Source organism: Merops nubicus, unplaced genomic scaffold (assembly GCF_000691845.1).
Source record: "Merops nubicus isolate BGI_N331 unplaced genomic scaffold, ASM69184v1 scaffold16782, whole genome shotgun sequence".
Classification (NCBI taxonomy): Eukaryota; Metazoa; Chordata; class Aves; order Coraciiformes; family Meropidae; genus Merops; species Merops nubicus.
This window is the reverse complement of record NW_008594411.1, coordinates 93102-110402: the sequence shown is the minus strand read 5'-3', so window position 1 is coordinate 110402 and position 17301 is coordinate 93102. Positions and strand designations below refer to the sequence as shown.

Sequence of the window (17301 nt, the reverse complement as noted above, 5' to 3'; positions counted from 1 at the left end):
GTTGCCTATTAAAATAATGGTGGTTAATCAACAGATTTCATCACATTTTGCTACATTAATGATTACATGCTTTTTAAAATAGAATGCTGCTCTAATCATTTAAATGTATACATTCTTTATGAGGCAATGCATATTGTCACCAAATTTCTAGTTCATATGCAGTCATATCTTTCTGTAAAGTTTCTAAATGTTTTTGTCACTTTCTGTTCACAAGAGCTAAACTGTTCATTATGAGAAGCTATATTTATGTTCTGCTAGGCAGCATGTTGTTTCTATCTGGTGAGAAAAAGTTTCAGCCTCAAAATAATACATTAATTACAAATCATTTAATTAAGTGGACTGTGCCTGAACTGAAGCAACGAACATAAAAAAAGTATGCTAAATAAATGAGAGAGTCTTGGGAAAGGATTTTCCTGTGAGTTGACGAGTACTTTCAATTTTCCCAGTGAAGGTGCCTATTGTCTCTTGTGGCTGGTTCTACCTGTCTTTGGAGATTGACAACTACCTTTTATGTTCAGAGTCCTTTCACTTTCTGTTGACTTCAGGTGAAACTACAGACACTCTGGCATGATCAAAGATGGATGGGGGAGGCTTCCAGCATCAATCCCTTCACTTTCTACTGTTCTGATTCTCCAACTGCAGACATCTCTTAATTTACATTGACTTTATCAGGCTGAAGTGCTTGGTTTGAGTATTATACTAATCATCCCCAAAGAAGAATGCTGAATATGAAAGAAGATAATTTGTCTCAGAAGTCTCTGCCAAATATCTCTAGATGGAGTGGTTTCTGTTGCAGCTGTTCCATAGGTTTCTCTTTTTCTATATTAAATGTTAAACTCCTCTTTAATGGAGTCTAATGTTTTCCAGGGGGCACTTGATAACAAAGAATAATTTTAAAAAATGTATATCAAAGATTATTTTTAAAGCATTAGAAAGCCTTCCTTGTTAAATATAAGGGCTGACATCAAATTACTAGTTTTACTTGGAGTATAAGGAAAGGCAGTCCTGATTACGTGATGCATGAAGAGAACATTTTCCAAGACAGTGTCAATATTAATTTTATTTATATTAGTATCTTTGTGGCAAGACTCTGATGCAGTTCATTTATATTCTGTACTCATGAAAATTATTTCATAATAGCATTCATACCTTGTAAAATATGATTAGAGTTTTATTATAGGATTTTTTCATGTCAAATCCTGTATCTAAAGGTTTTTGGTGTTTGTTTCTTTTTTTCAGTGTAGTGTGTGTCTTTACTGATTGAGAAGCTGAATTTTTTTGCCTTTGAAAACTGCAAAATGTTCAAAAATCACTATCAGGTAATAAAAACAGTTTTATTTTTTACCCTTTTTCATTTCACCTATGGGATTAAAATGACTTATTTTGGGGGACAAAAAGTCCAGCTACAGAAATGTTTTGGAATGCTTTGTTATTATTTTTACAGAAATCTTACGAGATAGTGGGTAGCTGCTGATGCTGTCAGGTCTAGAACACACACCAACGTGGTGTTACCAATGGCTTTTTGTCTGTCCTTACCCTGGTGGGCCAGGGAAGGCACACCATCTGCTCCCACCCAGTCAGGGAAGCCAGCCCAGCTCTTAAGGTATAGTCAGAAAAGGGGGAGCTGGTTTATTCTCTTGGTACAGCACAGGGTTGTGACAACACTATTTACATCATTTGCATACCTTTTTGTACCTTTTACTGTTTCCTGATGTTCCTTTTCACCACACCTTGCCTCCCTTTCTCTGGACCAGTCCCCTCCTGAGAGAGCAGCTTGCCCCTAACAACTTTTTCCCCACTGGTCCCAGATGTGCTACATCTGTACACAAAATTGGTATTTCTGAGGCTGTTATCTAGGCTATCTCAGTTTTATATGGTATTCCTGATACCATTGCCAGGTGCTGTTGGCTTTGCAGGATTGTGGTCCCCAAAAGATGCCACATACTCCATTTGACTGTGGAGTTTGACAGCTTCTTGCATAACCCTGCCTTAGCTACTCATGACATACAGCCATCCTCCACAGCACTATGTGACTTCTGTCAGCTTCTCACATCAGTGTTCAGCATTTTCTCATGTCATGTTTAGTAGTTTTCTGTGTCCAGTTTGTTTAATCTGAAATTACTGTAGCCCTTGATTAGTCCTTATTAAAAAAATGTGTTTATAAATATAGGAGAAAAAGCCGCTTGTTAAGATTTGCTACAAGTTGCATGCAACTTGACACTTAAGAATCTTTTTTAAACTTTCCAAGAGCTTGATCTTGTAGTCTTCAAATATGTCAGATAACTCTCAAACTGATAATATGCCATATATTTAAATATTTAACATTTATAAAGGATAGAAAAAATCTTTTACAAGTGCAGTACCTGGAATGCCATTTTGAATCTCCTTACAACTCAGGAATTGTAGTCACTGGGGTTAGCAGGTGAGGGTGGGCAGAGGAAAATACCTAATTTATATATGGTGCAGAGCTGATATTCTCTAGAAGCATAATTTGAAGAGTATTTATCTGGCTGGCAAGACAGCTCACCCCTCTTGCTCATTCTGACTTGTGTCCAGTTCTTCGGGCAGCTGAGCATAAAATTGGGGAGTGCAGGCGACGAGGAATGAGAAGGGAGTGGCAGAGTTGTGACTGATTGGGTCAACCATGCTGCTGAACAAATGCTTATCAAACTGCAGGCTGAGTACATCAGATGTCACAAACAATGTGACAGCAAATGGGAAAAATATTGAAGCAGCTGATTTCCTGAGTGGAGATGCTAAAGCCTACCTCCCCAAGAGCCTATGGTTAGACTCTGCTATCTAATAGGGCACATGCTCTGTTTAAGGAGTTTTCACCTGGCAGAGGCATTCATAATTTTTTTCCAGTACTAACTCTCTGATGCCTCATGAAGGCTGCAGCATGAGTACAGCCCTTACCTTTTTATCATGGTGTTAGTAGCATCACATCTACTATGAGGCCACTATAGTCAGCCCAGAAAAGGCAGTAAATTCTTTTGAGTTTTTTAGACTGATCAAATCAGGCTGGAATAGGTAACTGGTAGAAAATTTACTAGGAAAATGTCTTTGACATACTCATATATGTAGACAAGATTGTGTAAGGTTCATTTCCATAGGAAATCAGGTAAAACATCCAATCTGCAGCATTATGTTTTAAAACTAATTTCATCTGGTGGGTTGTAGAAATAAACCATATCCACATATAAATTACTAATCTCCTGCATCTAAATCTAAATCACTTTGGGTTTTAGATAATGCTATAAACAAAACTATTCCATGGTATTCCTTCAATTTTATATTCTGCTTCTCTAGTAAAGCTAGATATAGACTGTATGGGTTGGTATATGACAGTAGTCTGGGAGCAGTTACTAATATTCTGCTGACTGATTAGTAATGCTGACTGTGGTAACAGCCTGATGCGAGGAGGGATTGTCGTCATGTACTCACCTTGACCATTGGTGATTCAGTGCTGAACATTCATCTAGATGACTTCTCCTTAAACCATTTTATCATAGGGTGGCCCATTTGTTGAAATATTCAGTGCTCAAGGCAAGAACCCAGGAGCAAAATGGAAGATTTTGGGCAATCCATCAGCTATATGGAAAGTAAGTTTTTAAAAGAACTTAAAAACCCTAGAGTGTGAAAAAGAAAAACATGAATGAAGATTCAGATTAGAAGGTAACAAGGTCTTTGACCTGATAGTGGAGTTGTCACTTCCAGTTCTGTCATTATGACAGACTAAGTGACTACTTAAATTAGTTCATTATGCCTGCTCACGGACTAGGCTGGTTACAATGTAATTTAATAGCTTAAATACTTAGTAATTTTGCTATTCTGATAGCTAATGGATTGAGTTTGGCCCACTGGATCACGAGTCCTCTGTCAGTATTATTTGTTGTTTAATATTAATACTATCGTATTTGACCTACTGTTATATTTGCAGTGCTGTCTGCCATTTGTGCTTTAAAAAAAGTAGCTTTGCACATTAGTAGCATTGTTGGTCACGAGGAGAATAATTCTGTTAGGATGCTTATGTTTGTTTATTGCTCCTTTTTGTAGGAATATGATAAAGAAGTAAAAGGCTTTGTTTTTGTACTGGAAGGAAGCAGTCAAATCAACAAAATGCAGCTACCAAAGGAAACTAGACAGACTTGTAGGTACCAAAGAATTAAATGCTTGTGATGATGTTCTGATGATTAAATCTGTCTTATATCAGAATGTACACTTGACACTATTCTCCCTTTGCATGTAATTAAGCACTAGCAAAGTGATTTTTTTCATGAACTTTTTAGCAGGTCAGTTACAAATACGTAAAAGGTACAGAAGTGCCACACTGGAGTGCTGCAGGGAAGATCCTTGCTGATAGATTTTGTCCTAATGGTGCTGGGTTCCCTTCTGTACCTGATACTGCTACACACTGATGTCTGGACAATAACTTCTGATTCCATTCACTACATACTAAAGTCAATAATTCTACTGGCATTATAGAATTTAAAATAAGTTCCTGTCCCCTTTCTCCTTTTACTTTAAGTATTTTTACTTCTATGTATCAAATAAGCACTTGGCAATACAAGGAAGCTATACCCAGATTTTAGCTGTGTGGAGTGTTTCCCCCCTTGTCTATTACTTGCACCACAATAAACCAGAACCAGAGCAGTCTGTTTCTCAGGGCATACAACAATCATAATTTGTACCTTAAACCCCACTGCAGGTTATTGTACTTTGTAAGGCTTGTAGTAATGAATCAAGCTGGTTTAGAATTAACTGGTTGCTCTGGAAGAAAAATTAAGATGGTAATTTTAGTCAAATGAAACAAGAATCTTCTAGTATACTTCTGATGCAGGGTACATAATTGCAAATTAGTTCTAAACAAACACAAATTAAGAAATTGTATAGGCTGGTGATACACTAAGGCCTTGATAATCTTTTACAAGAATCTGCTTATACAAGAAATGTACTGTTATCTTCACTATAATAAATAATAGACTAATGTATCTCTCTAAAAAATCTGTCTTAAATTTATTTATTGCTGATGTTACAATAAACTATTACAGCCTAAAATGAGGACTGAGAATTGATGCTGTGGATTATCATTGCCGAGAATAGTTTGGTTTAAAATTTACTTTAGCTATTGCTGCAATGCTATAGTTAAATTTCCATGGCTTACCATTCTGTCCTCTTCTCTTGAGGTGTATGTACCTCAAGTATTTAATTTATGGTGAGTATACAATCTCCCAGTTGTGCTGTAATTTTTGAAGTACTTCTCTAATATAAGATGTTATATGTACAAATATAATTTGAAATTTTAAAGTGTCATTTGAACACAAAAGAAGGAAGTTCTGAACTGATATTCTTTAGAAGAGGAGTTAATGTTGCTGTTGAGTCTTAAGTCAACGAGGAGCAGCCCATAGCTCCTTGATGGAGTAAATAAGAAAACAGCATACAGTTCAGTTCAGACAGTTTTGTACTGTTTTCACTTGATAGGGAGCTACCTGAATTCTTAAAGGTGTCTTGTTTGCTCCCTCAGTTAAGCTCCTTTGCTATTTTTCTAAAAATCAGAAGCCTCCACCAAGCATTGTTGTCAAGATCTGGACTGCATTTTCACTCAAGGTTTTTCTGATGTTAAGGTGTCCATTGTCACAAACGTCAAGGATTCCTATGGCTATAAGATAATCTTGATAGGAGAGTATTACTTGATTTCATTATAGGATATATGGTGTATTTCATAATGTTGGATATTTGATGTCTCCTCAAACACCCTGTAGAACTGTAAGTAAAAAAAAAAAAAAAAAGGGGGGGTTATTTTCATGAGAATTCCACCAGACACAGATGGGACTTTTACAACAACACTTCTGTTGCAGTTTGAATTGTTTTTCTTTAGGTCTTTCTCACGTTCATATGTTGTGTGAGCCTTGGGAAATAGTGTTGAAGTAATATAGCTGAATGGTACACAATTTGAATGCTTGATGGTGAATTGTGCATCACCACACACAGCACATTTTTTTTCTGTTTCTAGTGGGACTGATCCAGCAATTTCTGACACTTCAGATTTTTGTGCCAGTAGGACAAGACTTCTCCACTGAGTTACTGTAAGATGTAGTATAAAATTTTATTGAATACTTAATGTAAAATGAATGCCTGATTGCAGCCATTAATTGTCATGGCAGATTTTGCATTAAAGCATGGTGACTTATCAAGTCAATAAGAAGTAATTAAGCTAATGTGCTCATTATTTCTTGGATGTTTTAAATACTGATATTGCTTTGAAGACAGAACAAACTCTAAAATTCATAAACGAAGATGGTGAAAAATCTAAATAAATGAGACATGAAGTTATCAAACATGAAAGTACTGCCCCATGAGGGTCTCCTGAAAATCTGTAAAAGATTTATAAATAACTCTTGCAGGGCCCTTTGGTTCAGGGCAAAATGAGATGCTGAGAAAGTACCATTCCAGATACTGTGGTAGAGAAACAGTTCATTATAAAGTGAATAATCTATTTCATGAAACTAGGATGGTGTGGTGTTTTACAAAAGGGACATAGTCACAGTAGGAATGGGAAGTTATCCATTGTCTGTTGTCTTCTATGCCTTCATGTAACTAGAGTAACTTGGAATATTTTGTTATTTTAACAAAGAATATGGCAGCATGAATTGAGTCGTATTTATTCCTCTGTTTATCCACTATTCCTCAGTGGGTTTATAACAACCCATGCTGATATTTTAATCTCAGTGGTTTGTAGGTTATAAATTCCCACTAACTCACATCATGTTGGTAACATACATTCCTTTGTGTATGCTTAATTTCTAACATGATTTTAGAATCTGAACATTTAGAAAATCTTTAAAGGATAAATTAACTTACTTAGCACAGATCTTCACCAGAGAGTATTTTTGCTTCTCCATGGAGACTGGAAATTTGAGAGAGAACAGTGGGCTGAAAACACTTGTTTCAAAGACAACTTTGACTCTATGCAGCAAGATCTCAGTGCAGAAAATACTAACATTTTAGGAATTTAAAGTGAGAAACTGTTGACAGAAAAGCTAGTAATTGTTGAATAGACCAGAAAGCTGCAGATTTTTTAAGGAACTTAGCTTCCTCTTTAATTTCTCTTCCAACTACAGCCTTTCTACATTTTGTGTTAAGTTTTCATTTCAAGGGAGTTATTTTTATTTCTTGCCTAATTTTAAATTGTATGTTTGTTTGTTTAGATATTAAGGTATCTCTAATATAAGCATACATGACTTTAAAGCTACCATTGTTTTCCTTCAACTCAAAGCTTTTTTGCGTATCAATCACAGTGACTTTTCTGTTCTTTGAATTTCCTGAGTGTAGTTCTGGTTATCCTTTCTGCTCCTATGGTTTTAATTGTTGCATTACTTCTAAAAGTGTGTAAGAAAAGGGACAAAACAAACAGGATATGTCATGCAGTAAACAGAAACCAAATACATAGATTCCACTGACCTTGTCACTGACAGAGATGGTGAACAGCACTGGTCCCATTACTGATCCCTAAGGAATACCACTTGTCACCAATCTCCACTTGGACATCAAGCTGTTGACTGCAACTCTTTGAGTGTAGCCCCCCAGCCAATTCCTTATCCGCTGAGTAGTCCATCTGTCAAATCTGTGTCTCTCCAACTTGGAGATCAGGATGTTGCTCAGGACAGCATTGAAAACTTTGCACAAGTCCAAATAGATGACATAGGTTGCCCTTCCCTTATCCACCAACACTAATTCCAATGTTCAGAGATGGTTTCTTACATAATCTGACTACTTACTACTGAATCCTTGAGTAGGTTTAAGTGAAAATTGATAGCATACCAAACCATCAAATTTACTTTACAAAACTTGCTGAAGTAGTTTTTTACTTAACAGCTTCAGGTGATGCTTCATGGTACACTTTTTTCCTCTCTCATTCTGCACAGAGATAGAAATATGAATTTGGTTTGAGGCTCATCCCCTCTTTCACATGCTGTCCAGTGCTTGATCTGATGAGCAAACAAGAATTCCTTCAAGGCCATCCATCACTGCTGTCATCAGCTGAACTACACCTTCTAACTTGCCACTATCAACCAGTCATGTGAGGTTCCTGTCATAAACACTGAATGTGCAAACCACTGTTTAAATTAGCTGTTTTGCCTTTTCTTTGGAAGATATTTAGGTAGAATTTTAGACACCTAGTTAGGTGGTGTGATTAGATGAGTATCACCACATTAATCAATATATCAATCTGCCTAAACAAATGTGTAAAATACTGGATGAAAAATTTTGTGAAGCACAATAAAATCACAACTAAGGTAGAAGGCATGTAATTTGTGCAGCCTTTTTGAAGCAAATAGTAGCTAAGCTATTAGTGATGATGAATATAGCTGTCTGTTGTAAATGTAGTAGCCAGTCATTAAACCTTTGGTATTACAGATTTTGCTATTTTCCTGAAAAAGTAGGAACTCAATGTTTGAAAAAACATCTGTGGCTTGTGTTGGCATTCTTGGTTCAATTCCTAATATACGGACATGTGCAGGTGCTAGCACTTCTGCTTGGCATTTTGACAAGCATGTGAACAGTCATTCTTCTTAAAATACTGTAGTGCCAGTCATTGCCATACTTTGGTTTTGATATATTTATTTTCATTGTTAGGTATCACATCTTTTCAGATCAGTTCCATTGCTCTTTCAGTTAATTAGTGTAAAACATCAGGTATGGAAAAAGTTTTTGCACTGTTGATCTTCTCTTCTAAAGCTCACACACATCCATGTTTACTTCCTGCTTCTGGAAGAAATATTTTTTCATTGGCCCCGCAGCTTCTTCAGAAGTATATACTTTCCCTCCCTGATTATCAATATCTCTATAACTACTGCCTAAAAACTTTTGTTCTTTCAGTGCCTCTTAATAGTTTAATTATCAGTTCATCCTTCTTCAGTATATCTTTACACCATCTGGATCTGCATGAAAGTGTTCTTTTCTCTGCCTTTCTTTAGTCCATAGGTGTGAGTACCACTTGAAGGGTACTAGTGACTCTCTTTTCCAGCAGTTTCTTTCAGTAGTTAATGTGTTTGAATGTGTGCCCTCTCTGTGCACAGTGTGAATCAGTTGTGTTTCTGAAAGGTATCAATCAAGAATTTCTATTCAGCCAACACTAAAAATCACATGCAGGTTTTCTTTTATCTGAGGAACTGAATATGTGCTCCACTCAGAATTTTCTTAGGCATTGAAACTTTTCCTTCAATGGTGTGTTTAATGTGCCTTTTACAGAAGGCTCTTTTGTTGGAAGTTTTTTTCCCTCAGGTGTTTTGTACCTGTGAACATTATTCTCAAGATGATAATTTCTTAATTCTTGTTATTGAAAGGGAGAAGTCAGAATAAGTTTCCTATATTTTTGTAAGAAAAACACCTTCTGTTAAAAACTGTAGGTTCAAAATTGGTCAGTGGACACATTTACCAAGGTGAGAAAGAAAACAATGATGATGGTGAGGCTGAATAAGCATCCTGAAACACTGAGCAAATTGCTCACACCTGGAGATCTAGGTGGCTAAAAAGTTGAATGCTGTCATAATCAGTTATTTTGATGGTAATCTCTTTTATATATCTTGTTAGAAAGTTTAAGTTAAAAAAATAGAACCCATCACAACCTGCTAGAGTTAAAACAGAGAAGACTGACATGATATCTAATTCTGACCAGCTTGTAAACTCTTAGATTCTGAATAGCCTATAAAGGTTATGAACTGCTGGAAGGAGAACAAGAGTAGTTTTGATTTGTCAACAACATTGGTAGAGATCACACTCCTCTGAAGGTTATTATGAGGCCTGTCTTTGCAAACTCCAGTGGCAAAGCAAACTGTGAGCTCTCTGCCAATTTATTGCTTTCAGTAAGAAAATCATCATTTTGCAATAAGCAAAGGGGTTTTTTAACAGTCAGCTGAATGCACATAGCAGTAAATGCTCCATAATGCAAATGTACAGAGAGCCAGATTCTGGAAAAAACAAAACAAACTAAATTGGAAAGGTAGGAACTGTTTTCCATACCTTTATTCTCAGTCTAACTGGGTATGATCCTTCTAAGGAGAAGGAATTCCTGTATAATTGGTCACAATTAGGATAGACCTTGTGATTTTCTCAGTCAGGTCTTTCCAGGCAGTCTTTCACCATGAGCTCAGTGCAGCTGCTGATCCTTTCCTAGATTTTGCCACTAAGGGTTAGATACTTTGTTTTGTTTTAAATTGGTAGATAAAATTATTCTGCCCCTGAGATGCTTTCATTCTCTTATTACTTTAAAAAAGGGACACAGCAAAAATTGAGATAAAACTGACACAGTGTTCTAATCAGTTAAATCTGTTTCTTAGAGTGTAAAGGAAGTCTAATGACACGGACCTTGATGAGGTTGATTTTGTTACATCCTGCAAGAAATTGTGCAAGTGTGCAGTTAGAAAAAAGTTACCACCTTTTTCACTGTAAAGACAAACTAGAATTCTAATTTTGGATGAAACTATTATATTTAGAGTATTTGGTGACAAGTAAATTGACATCTGTGAAGAAAGAACTTAGTCAAAATTCTGATAATCCAAGTAATATACTTGGTTTCAAACTAGAAAAAAGATGGTTTGAGTCAGCTTGTGGGCCAGATCACTTACAGTGATCCTCAATTCAGGTTCTTGACTCAGGTTGTAAAAGAATAACTTTTTCAAAATAAGTGGACAAGTAATATTTATCCACGGTGTCTTGAAGCTTGTGACTTGTTTTAAAACACCCTAAATCTGGATGAGATCTGCTTGTCCTAATCAATGCCTTAAACCAGTATTTTCCAGGGTGCATCTTTCTGGTGATACATCTTTCAGGCAGTATTAAGGAAGTTTGTATCTGCAAACCAGGAGCCAAGGCAGGAGGAGCCAGTGTGGGAAGGCAGAACAAGCACAAAAGCAGAGGAGGACTGCTGAGCAGGTGGTTACAAATTATAGGGGAAGAGGAGATCGTTTTGGCAAGGAGAGTAGAGTGGAGGAAAGGGGCCCCTTCTTTTTCCGTGCATCAGTCTCCTTTTCACTGATCACTTTGGGGCTGCTAATGGTCAGGGTATCCAGAATTACCATTTATTTAAGGACAAGTGAAACAGAATGATTTCTCAGACTTGTTTCAGAAATGGTATATTGCTTTCCTCTCAGACCAGATCATGCTCATCAGTCTGCCAAGCTCAAAATTAGATACAATTTGTACAGTGAAGTCAAGAGCTGTCAAAAAGGAATATTCCCTTCATCAGGCTGAAGTGTCCTCTGAGGCTGATGTTACAGGATTTGTGTTGCAGTAGTAGTCTGCAAATGAACAGCTAGTGTAACTGCTTTTTTGTAAGTGCAATTACAGGCAGTCTTAATTTAATATAGCATAATACCTTTAGTTCAGTAGGTGATAAAACATGTCCAGCCTGTACAGTTCCCCCTCTTTTCCACTAGTCACTTCAGTCCAAGATCAGGGTCACTGTGTTTCTGTGTTGCAGTATTCCTGCATAAGTTTCAAAATGCCTTGGAATAATTACTTTTACCAGTATCACTTTATCTTTGTTTAAATATGTTTTGGATCTGTTGGAACTGATGGGAGAAATGCTTTGTTCTGTTAAGTTTTAACTTGCTAGGTATTGAGTCTCTTTTAGCCTATCATACAAATATGCTGTTAAATAAATAGAGTAAATCTTATCACGGTATTAGATGATGTCCTGGTGCTATTACAGAATAAATTAGTGTCTTCTAGGACTTCACAGACAAGTACTATTTATGTATATTTTGGACAGTGGATCAATTTAAGTAAAATGGAGTAAACTGAGTCCTGTTAGTGTGATTAGTAGGGTTTGTTATTCAGGATTTGGATATGCCAAATAAAGTAAATGAATGATCCAGCATTAGCAAGAAAACTTAGTTCTGTCTTTTTAAAGGGCAGACTGCTTAGCAATTCTTAGTAATTAGAATAAATGGTTTAAATGTGAGAAATATGGCTGTACTTAAGAGAACTGTTACATGTAACAGGTGTGAATATAACCTCTCATGTTTATCAAGACAAAAAAAAAGACAAATTGTCTTTTTAGAATTGAAGAATTCATGGGAAGAAAAACCAAGCTGAAAGAATAACAGCCAACAAGCTAAAGAAAAGAGACAACAGAATTAGTTCCAGGCATAAATAACTGCATTATATAAGGGTAATTTTTTAAATTCTTGAGAAGACATAGGCACTAAACTTTCCTCAAATTAATACTCACTAGACTATTTTTTACTGAACAAATTAAAAACTATTTTCTAGAATTACGGTTTTCTAAACAATTTGGCCCAGTTAGCCATGCTTCAGAGGAACATACCACCATGCCTTAAAATATAATTTACTAAATACTTGAAAATAAGAGAAAGATGAGCTCATTTCAAAACCAAGGATGTTAAAATAGTGATAGAAGTTTCTAGAATATAAGTTATTAATATTAATAGCAAATTCCGGAATGATTTTTTGAAACAGGAAGTTCTAAGAGTAATGAAACTTTCATGACAAATTATTCTTTGTCAGTGAAAATATCAGGTTATTCTTTCAGTTGGAAAATTGATTGCAAATATGTCAATATTTTTCAGGGAGGGCTCAGGAATCACTAGTTCATCACAATTGCTTATATTTTGAAAGTTTTTCTATTTTAGCAACCGGATTTGATTATTTTCTTTTTGCCTCTGCCACCTCATTATGGATACTGTTTAAGTGGACTTCGTTTTTTTTTTTTCTCCTTGAGTCTTCCTAGAAGAGTGTTATCAACAAAAAATTCCAGTACAAAAAAATTAAGCTGTCCCTTCACAATTTGTTGTCTAGGTGATATACCGGTCTTCCTGACTTTATTTTGTAGAGATCTGATTGATTTTCAACATAACTACACCTGGTTTTATGAGGGCAGGATCCAATGCTCTGGATCCAAGATGATCAGGCAGCCTGTTCAATCTCCTACAAGACCAATTTAGAAGTAGCTCAAAAAATAAAACACGCATGAAGTATAGACTGCTCCTGAATAAGAAAACTGAAGAATCTGTAAGCATAGCAGATTGGCTGGCCATTGATATTCCTTTGCTTTTGTAGCTTTAAAATGGAGATGATGATGACACTGGTTAATGTTTCTGAAGCCCATTTTCATGGAGAAAATGGCACTAAATTGCCAACTACTAATATGCTAACATGCTAATAGTTAAGCTTTAGCAGAGAATTCTGTCTGGATTTTGTCCAAGATAAAAGGAGATTTCCATTAATAATAAATTGTATGAGAATTGCTCTTTGCTTAGCAACATCAATGAAATACCTGCTTTCATGTTTGGTAAACTTCCAGTGTAAGTCATTTGTAAGGAGAAAACCACTTTCATTTTAAGAATAAGTGAGCCTGACAAATGAAGCATCTCTTCACCAGTCCAGCATAATTTTTTCTAAGTTCATTTTAAGCCTTGAACTGAACATTAACAAATGGTTATAAATTATTATACATACAGAAGCAAAATGAATAGGTAATCTGGGAAGATGAGTTTATCTGTACTCTTGGGTAGTTGGTACCATTTACTTGCAATCTCACTATAGTTGCCATTGTGAGGAGAATAGTCAATCAAAGCTGAAGATATAAAATAAAATTGAAAATTGAATTGAAAGGTAATTTTACTTTCAAATGGTTTGCAAATGTAGATGTTAAGTGTGAAATGAATGCAGTTAATGACCATAGCTAGGAGAGCTATGCACCTGCTGATCACAGGAATATTATTATAAATGAGGTTGATTTTCCTGTTGACTACCTCATTTTTCTCAACCTGGTCTCATTACTTTTCTATCACATATCTGACCCTTCGATATAAATACTCAAGCACAGACATAATAAAAATACATTAACTCCTATGTAGAATTTTTTTTTATGCATCTTTGAAAATGAACATGCATGCTGCAGATGTTTCTTGCCTTTGTAGGTTTAACACAGGTTGTGCTTTTCGGTCACACTAAAAAAAAAGGTTGAGTTTCACCACAAGTGCTCTTGAGTCACTGAACAAGTGAGAGTTCTAATGTTCGAACTTGCCTTGTCTGAATTATTTCAGAAAAATTTTATCAGACAATTGGTTTCATTTTCCAAGAAACAATTTAACAGAAAAGTCTGAAAGTTACACCAACTTTCAAATCATTACCTTTCTTCTCCCAGGAAAATAAATATTTTGCAGAATTTTAAAGCCATCTTCTTTGTCCAGTTTTGTCTGTTCTTCAAATGTTTCACCTACTTTTGACTGCAGAATATAAATATTTTTTATTGTTTTAAATTTATTTACTGAAATACATTTTAAACTTCTTTAGATGTGATTATATCTATATGTCTAAGGGTTGCTGCATTTTATCAGCATACATACCATCACAAAAAAACATCTTATTTTTATATGACAGTCTGATATGTGTGTATTTTTATCTAAATGTATGTCTTTAGTGTTGCACTTCAGAATGTAACTGAGCTGTACACTTACTAATGGCCTTTTTGCTGCTAAGGTACCTAATATTTTTCAGGAGGGAGGAAGATAAAATTATTCATAGAAATAAATAATAAATTTTAAACATTGAACTAATATTATAAAGTGAACTTCAGATTTAATTGTCATTTGTTTGGAGATATGTATGACTTAAGTCTAGGCTCCTACTGCTTTGTCATAGCATCATTTAAACCAACATTCTCCACTGAGACTTATTTTTTCAGGAATAGGGGTTTTATTTGTGTTTCAGCACTTGGGTTACTGCAACTACTTCATTCCTCAGCACAGTTGCTCAGCTCTACACATAACCAGGAGATCTAGGGGAGTTTCAAGCAACCACTACACAAATTCTTTGAAGTTCTTTGGTGCCTCAATTTCTTACCAATTCTGAGCATCAAGATTTAGAATGGTTTGAAGAACTTCTGAAAACTACATCCATAGGTTTTTCATCAAAAGGTATATAAGAAGCAAAGTAATGGATGGAGCTAAGCCTTGATCTGGGGCACAGGGCTTAGCTCTGTGACCAGTGTTCTGATGACCTTAGGTGAATTATTTCACATCTTGCTTAAGGTGCTTCAAAAGTAAGATCAAGCCCAGAAAGCTAGCATTCTAAGACACTTTGAGGTCTTCTGACAAAATAACTTTTCAAGAACTTGATGGTATTATTTATCAATCTATGAATATATTTGCAGCCGATACTGAAATCTGCTTTGTCATTTGATCACAATGGTAAAGATATAACGTTCCCACAGCACATAGTGAAATTTCTGCCTTTGAAATGCATGTGATGTGTGAGAGGAACAGCTACTCCTTCAAAATGAAACAGCCTGTGTTTTTACTGCCTGCACTAGTGGAACCTCCTGATGTTTCCATACCTGCAGTGTATTTTGAACAGTCCTTGGATGAACTCTTGAATTGCCAAAAATAACTGAAGTATGTAACTTGCTCCAGAGTTAATGCCCTCCCAAGCTGAGCAAAAGAAACCTAAGAACGTTTCAGGCTGATTATCTGCAAATTTGGGGTGACATTTTGTTAGTTAAGCTACAGAACAAGACAAAAATCTATAGGGCGGTCTCATAATTTTAAAGTAAAACCCAGCATTTAAATGTAACGATTATGAGTAATTATTTTTAACACTGACTAGTGACAAAGTTGCTTCCTGTAATTATTCGTCATCTTCTCAGAGGGGCTGCTAATTACAGTGAAATATCCATCTGCTAAAAGTAGGCTTGTTCAAAAATAATAGGTAAATTAATCATTATTTCCCAATACAGATTGCAGCCTTGAAGTAATGTGTGTTCTCTGGGATGATACGGTAGGACTCCTGGGGGATATCAAAGTTGTGCTGCTGTGGTGGTTTAACCCCAACTAAGCCACACACAGCCTCTTCTCTCACTCCCTCCACAGTGGGATGGGGGAGAGAATCACAAAGGTAAAAGTGCAGAAACTTGTGGGCTGAGATAAAGACAGTATGATGGGTAAAGTAAAAGATGCACCTGCAACCAAAGCCAAATAAGGCTTCCCATGCCAATACATCCTACTGCTACCCATCGGCAGGCAGGTATTCAGCCATCTCTGGGAACGTGGAGCAGTTACTTGAGAAGATGTAACTCTGAACTTCCCCCATGTTTATATGCTGAGTATGATGTCATGTGGTCTGGAGTATCCCCGAGTCAGTTGTCCCAGCTGTGTCCAATCCCAGCTCCTTGTGCACCCCCATCCCACTCGCTGGTGGGGTGAGAAGCAGAAAGGGCCTTGACTGTGCAAGCACTGCTCAGCAATCATGAAAACTTTTCTGTATTGTCAACACTGTTTCCAGCAGAAATCTAAAACATAGAACTATACAAGCTATTCTGAAGAAATTTAACTCTATCTTAGCCAAAACCAGCACTGCTATTCACAAGATTTGAAGGAAACAGAACATCAAAATAACCCTCTTTATCAGCTAAAGGAAACCTAATCTTTGTGTTCATGGCTGTGGTCTGAATCTATTCAAACTGTTCAAATTCAGTGTCCTTGGTATGGCTGTGAGATGACCTGAATAGTGAGCAATAAACTTCTGTATTATAATTCACATTTGAAGATATTTACTCAGAGAGTAAAACAGGCAGACAATGTCTCGTGTCTATATTTAAGCTGACAAAGAGTCTGTATAAAATGACAGGCATTTTGAGGAAGAGAAAGCAAGTAATGTTTTTCTAGTTAGAAGGCGACAGTGTGTCCCCAAGATAACACAACCTTAAGGGACAGAAACAAGTGTGATTATTAAAGTCTACTGGGTTCTCAGTTTGTACAAATTGAATTCTTTCATCGTCTGAAGGGCTCTGGAAATGCAGCAAAGAGTCTAGACTATTGAAATAAAATTAGCATGTAAAGTGATTTTATATAGGCAGGATTATAGCCACCAAGTTTGAATTTGAGAAAGAAATCTCATTACTCATCTTGTAAAAGCGTTCTTAAAGTCTGTATTTGCTATCACTGACACAAAGGTTTTGCCTATGAGTAGTTTTTTCGTGATTGCACAAAGATACTGGATTATTGAATTGACAAAGATCCATTCCATTCTCTCCTGCTGCTTCTTTTATAGGATAACCGATTTAGGAAATATTAAAAGAAGATTGTACTTATCAACAGTCCACAAGGAGTTGTCTGTAACCCCTCTGCATGCAAAAATTCCTCTGTTTACAATCAAGCGCAAAATAGTAGGTACCGTGGAAATATTGCTTGAACTGTGATTGAACATGCTTTTTTATCAGAAACATTTTATGTAAGTTTGTAGGCCTGTTAAAATTACTGTTTAGTTTAGAATTCA

The 17301-nt window shown here is 36.0% G+C and overlaps 1 protein-coding gene across 1 annotated transcript in view; it reads left to right on the top strand.

Annotated features, from left to right (window-relative positions):
* The first annotated feature begins 1298 nt into the window (after positions 1–1298).
* LOC103768621 (chromosome unknown open reading frame, human C3orf67) overlaps positions 1299–17301 on the top strand; it is a 70631-nt gene continuing 54628 nt past the window's right edge. The window contains exons 1-5 of the mRNA XM_008935774.1: positions 1299–1319; positions 3513–3602; positions 4057–4150; positions 6014–6086; positions 17077–17191. Coding sequence (XP_008934022.1) covers positions 1299–1319; positions 3513–3602; positions 4057–4150; positions 6014–6086; positions 17077–17191 — 393 coding nt within the window. The remainder of the gene's footprint in view (positions 1320–3512; positions 3603–4056; positions 4151–6013; positions 6087–17076; positions 17192–17301) is intronic.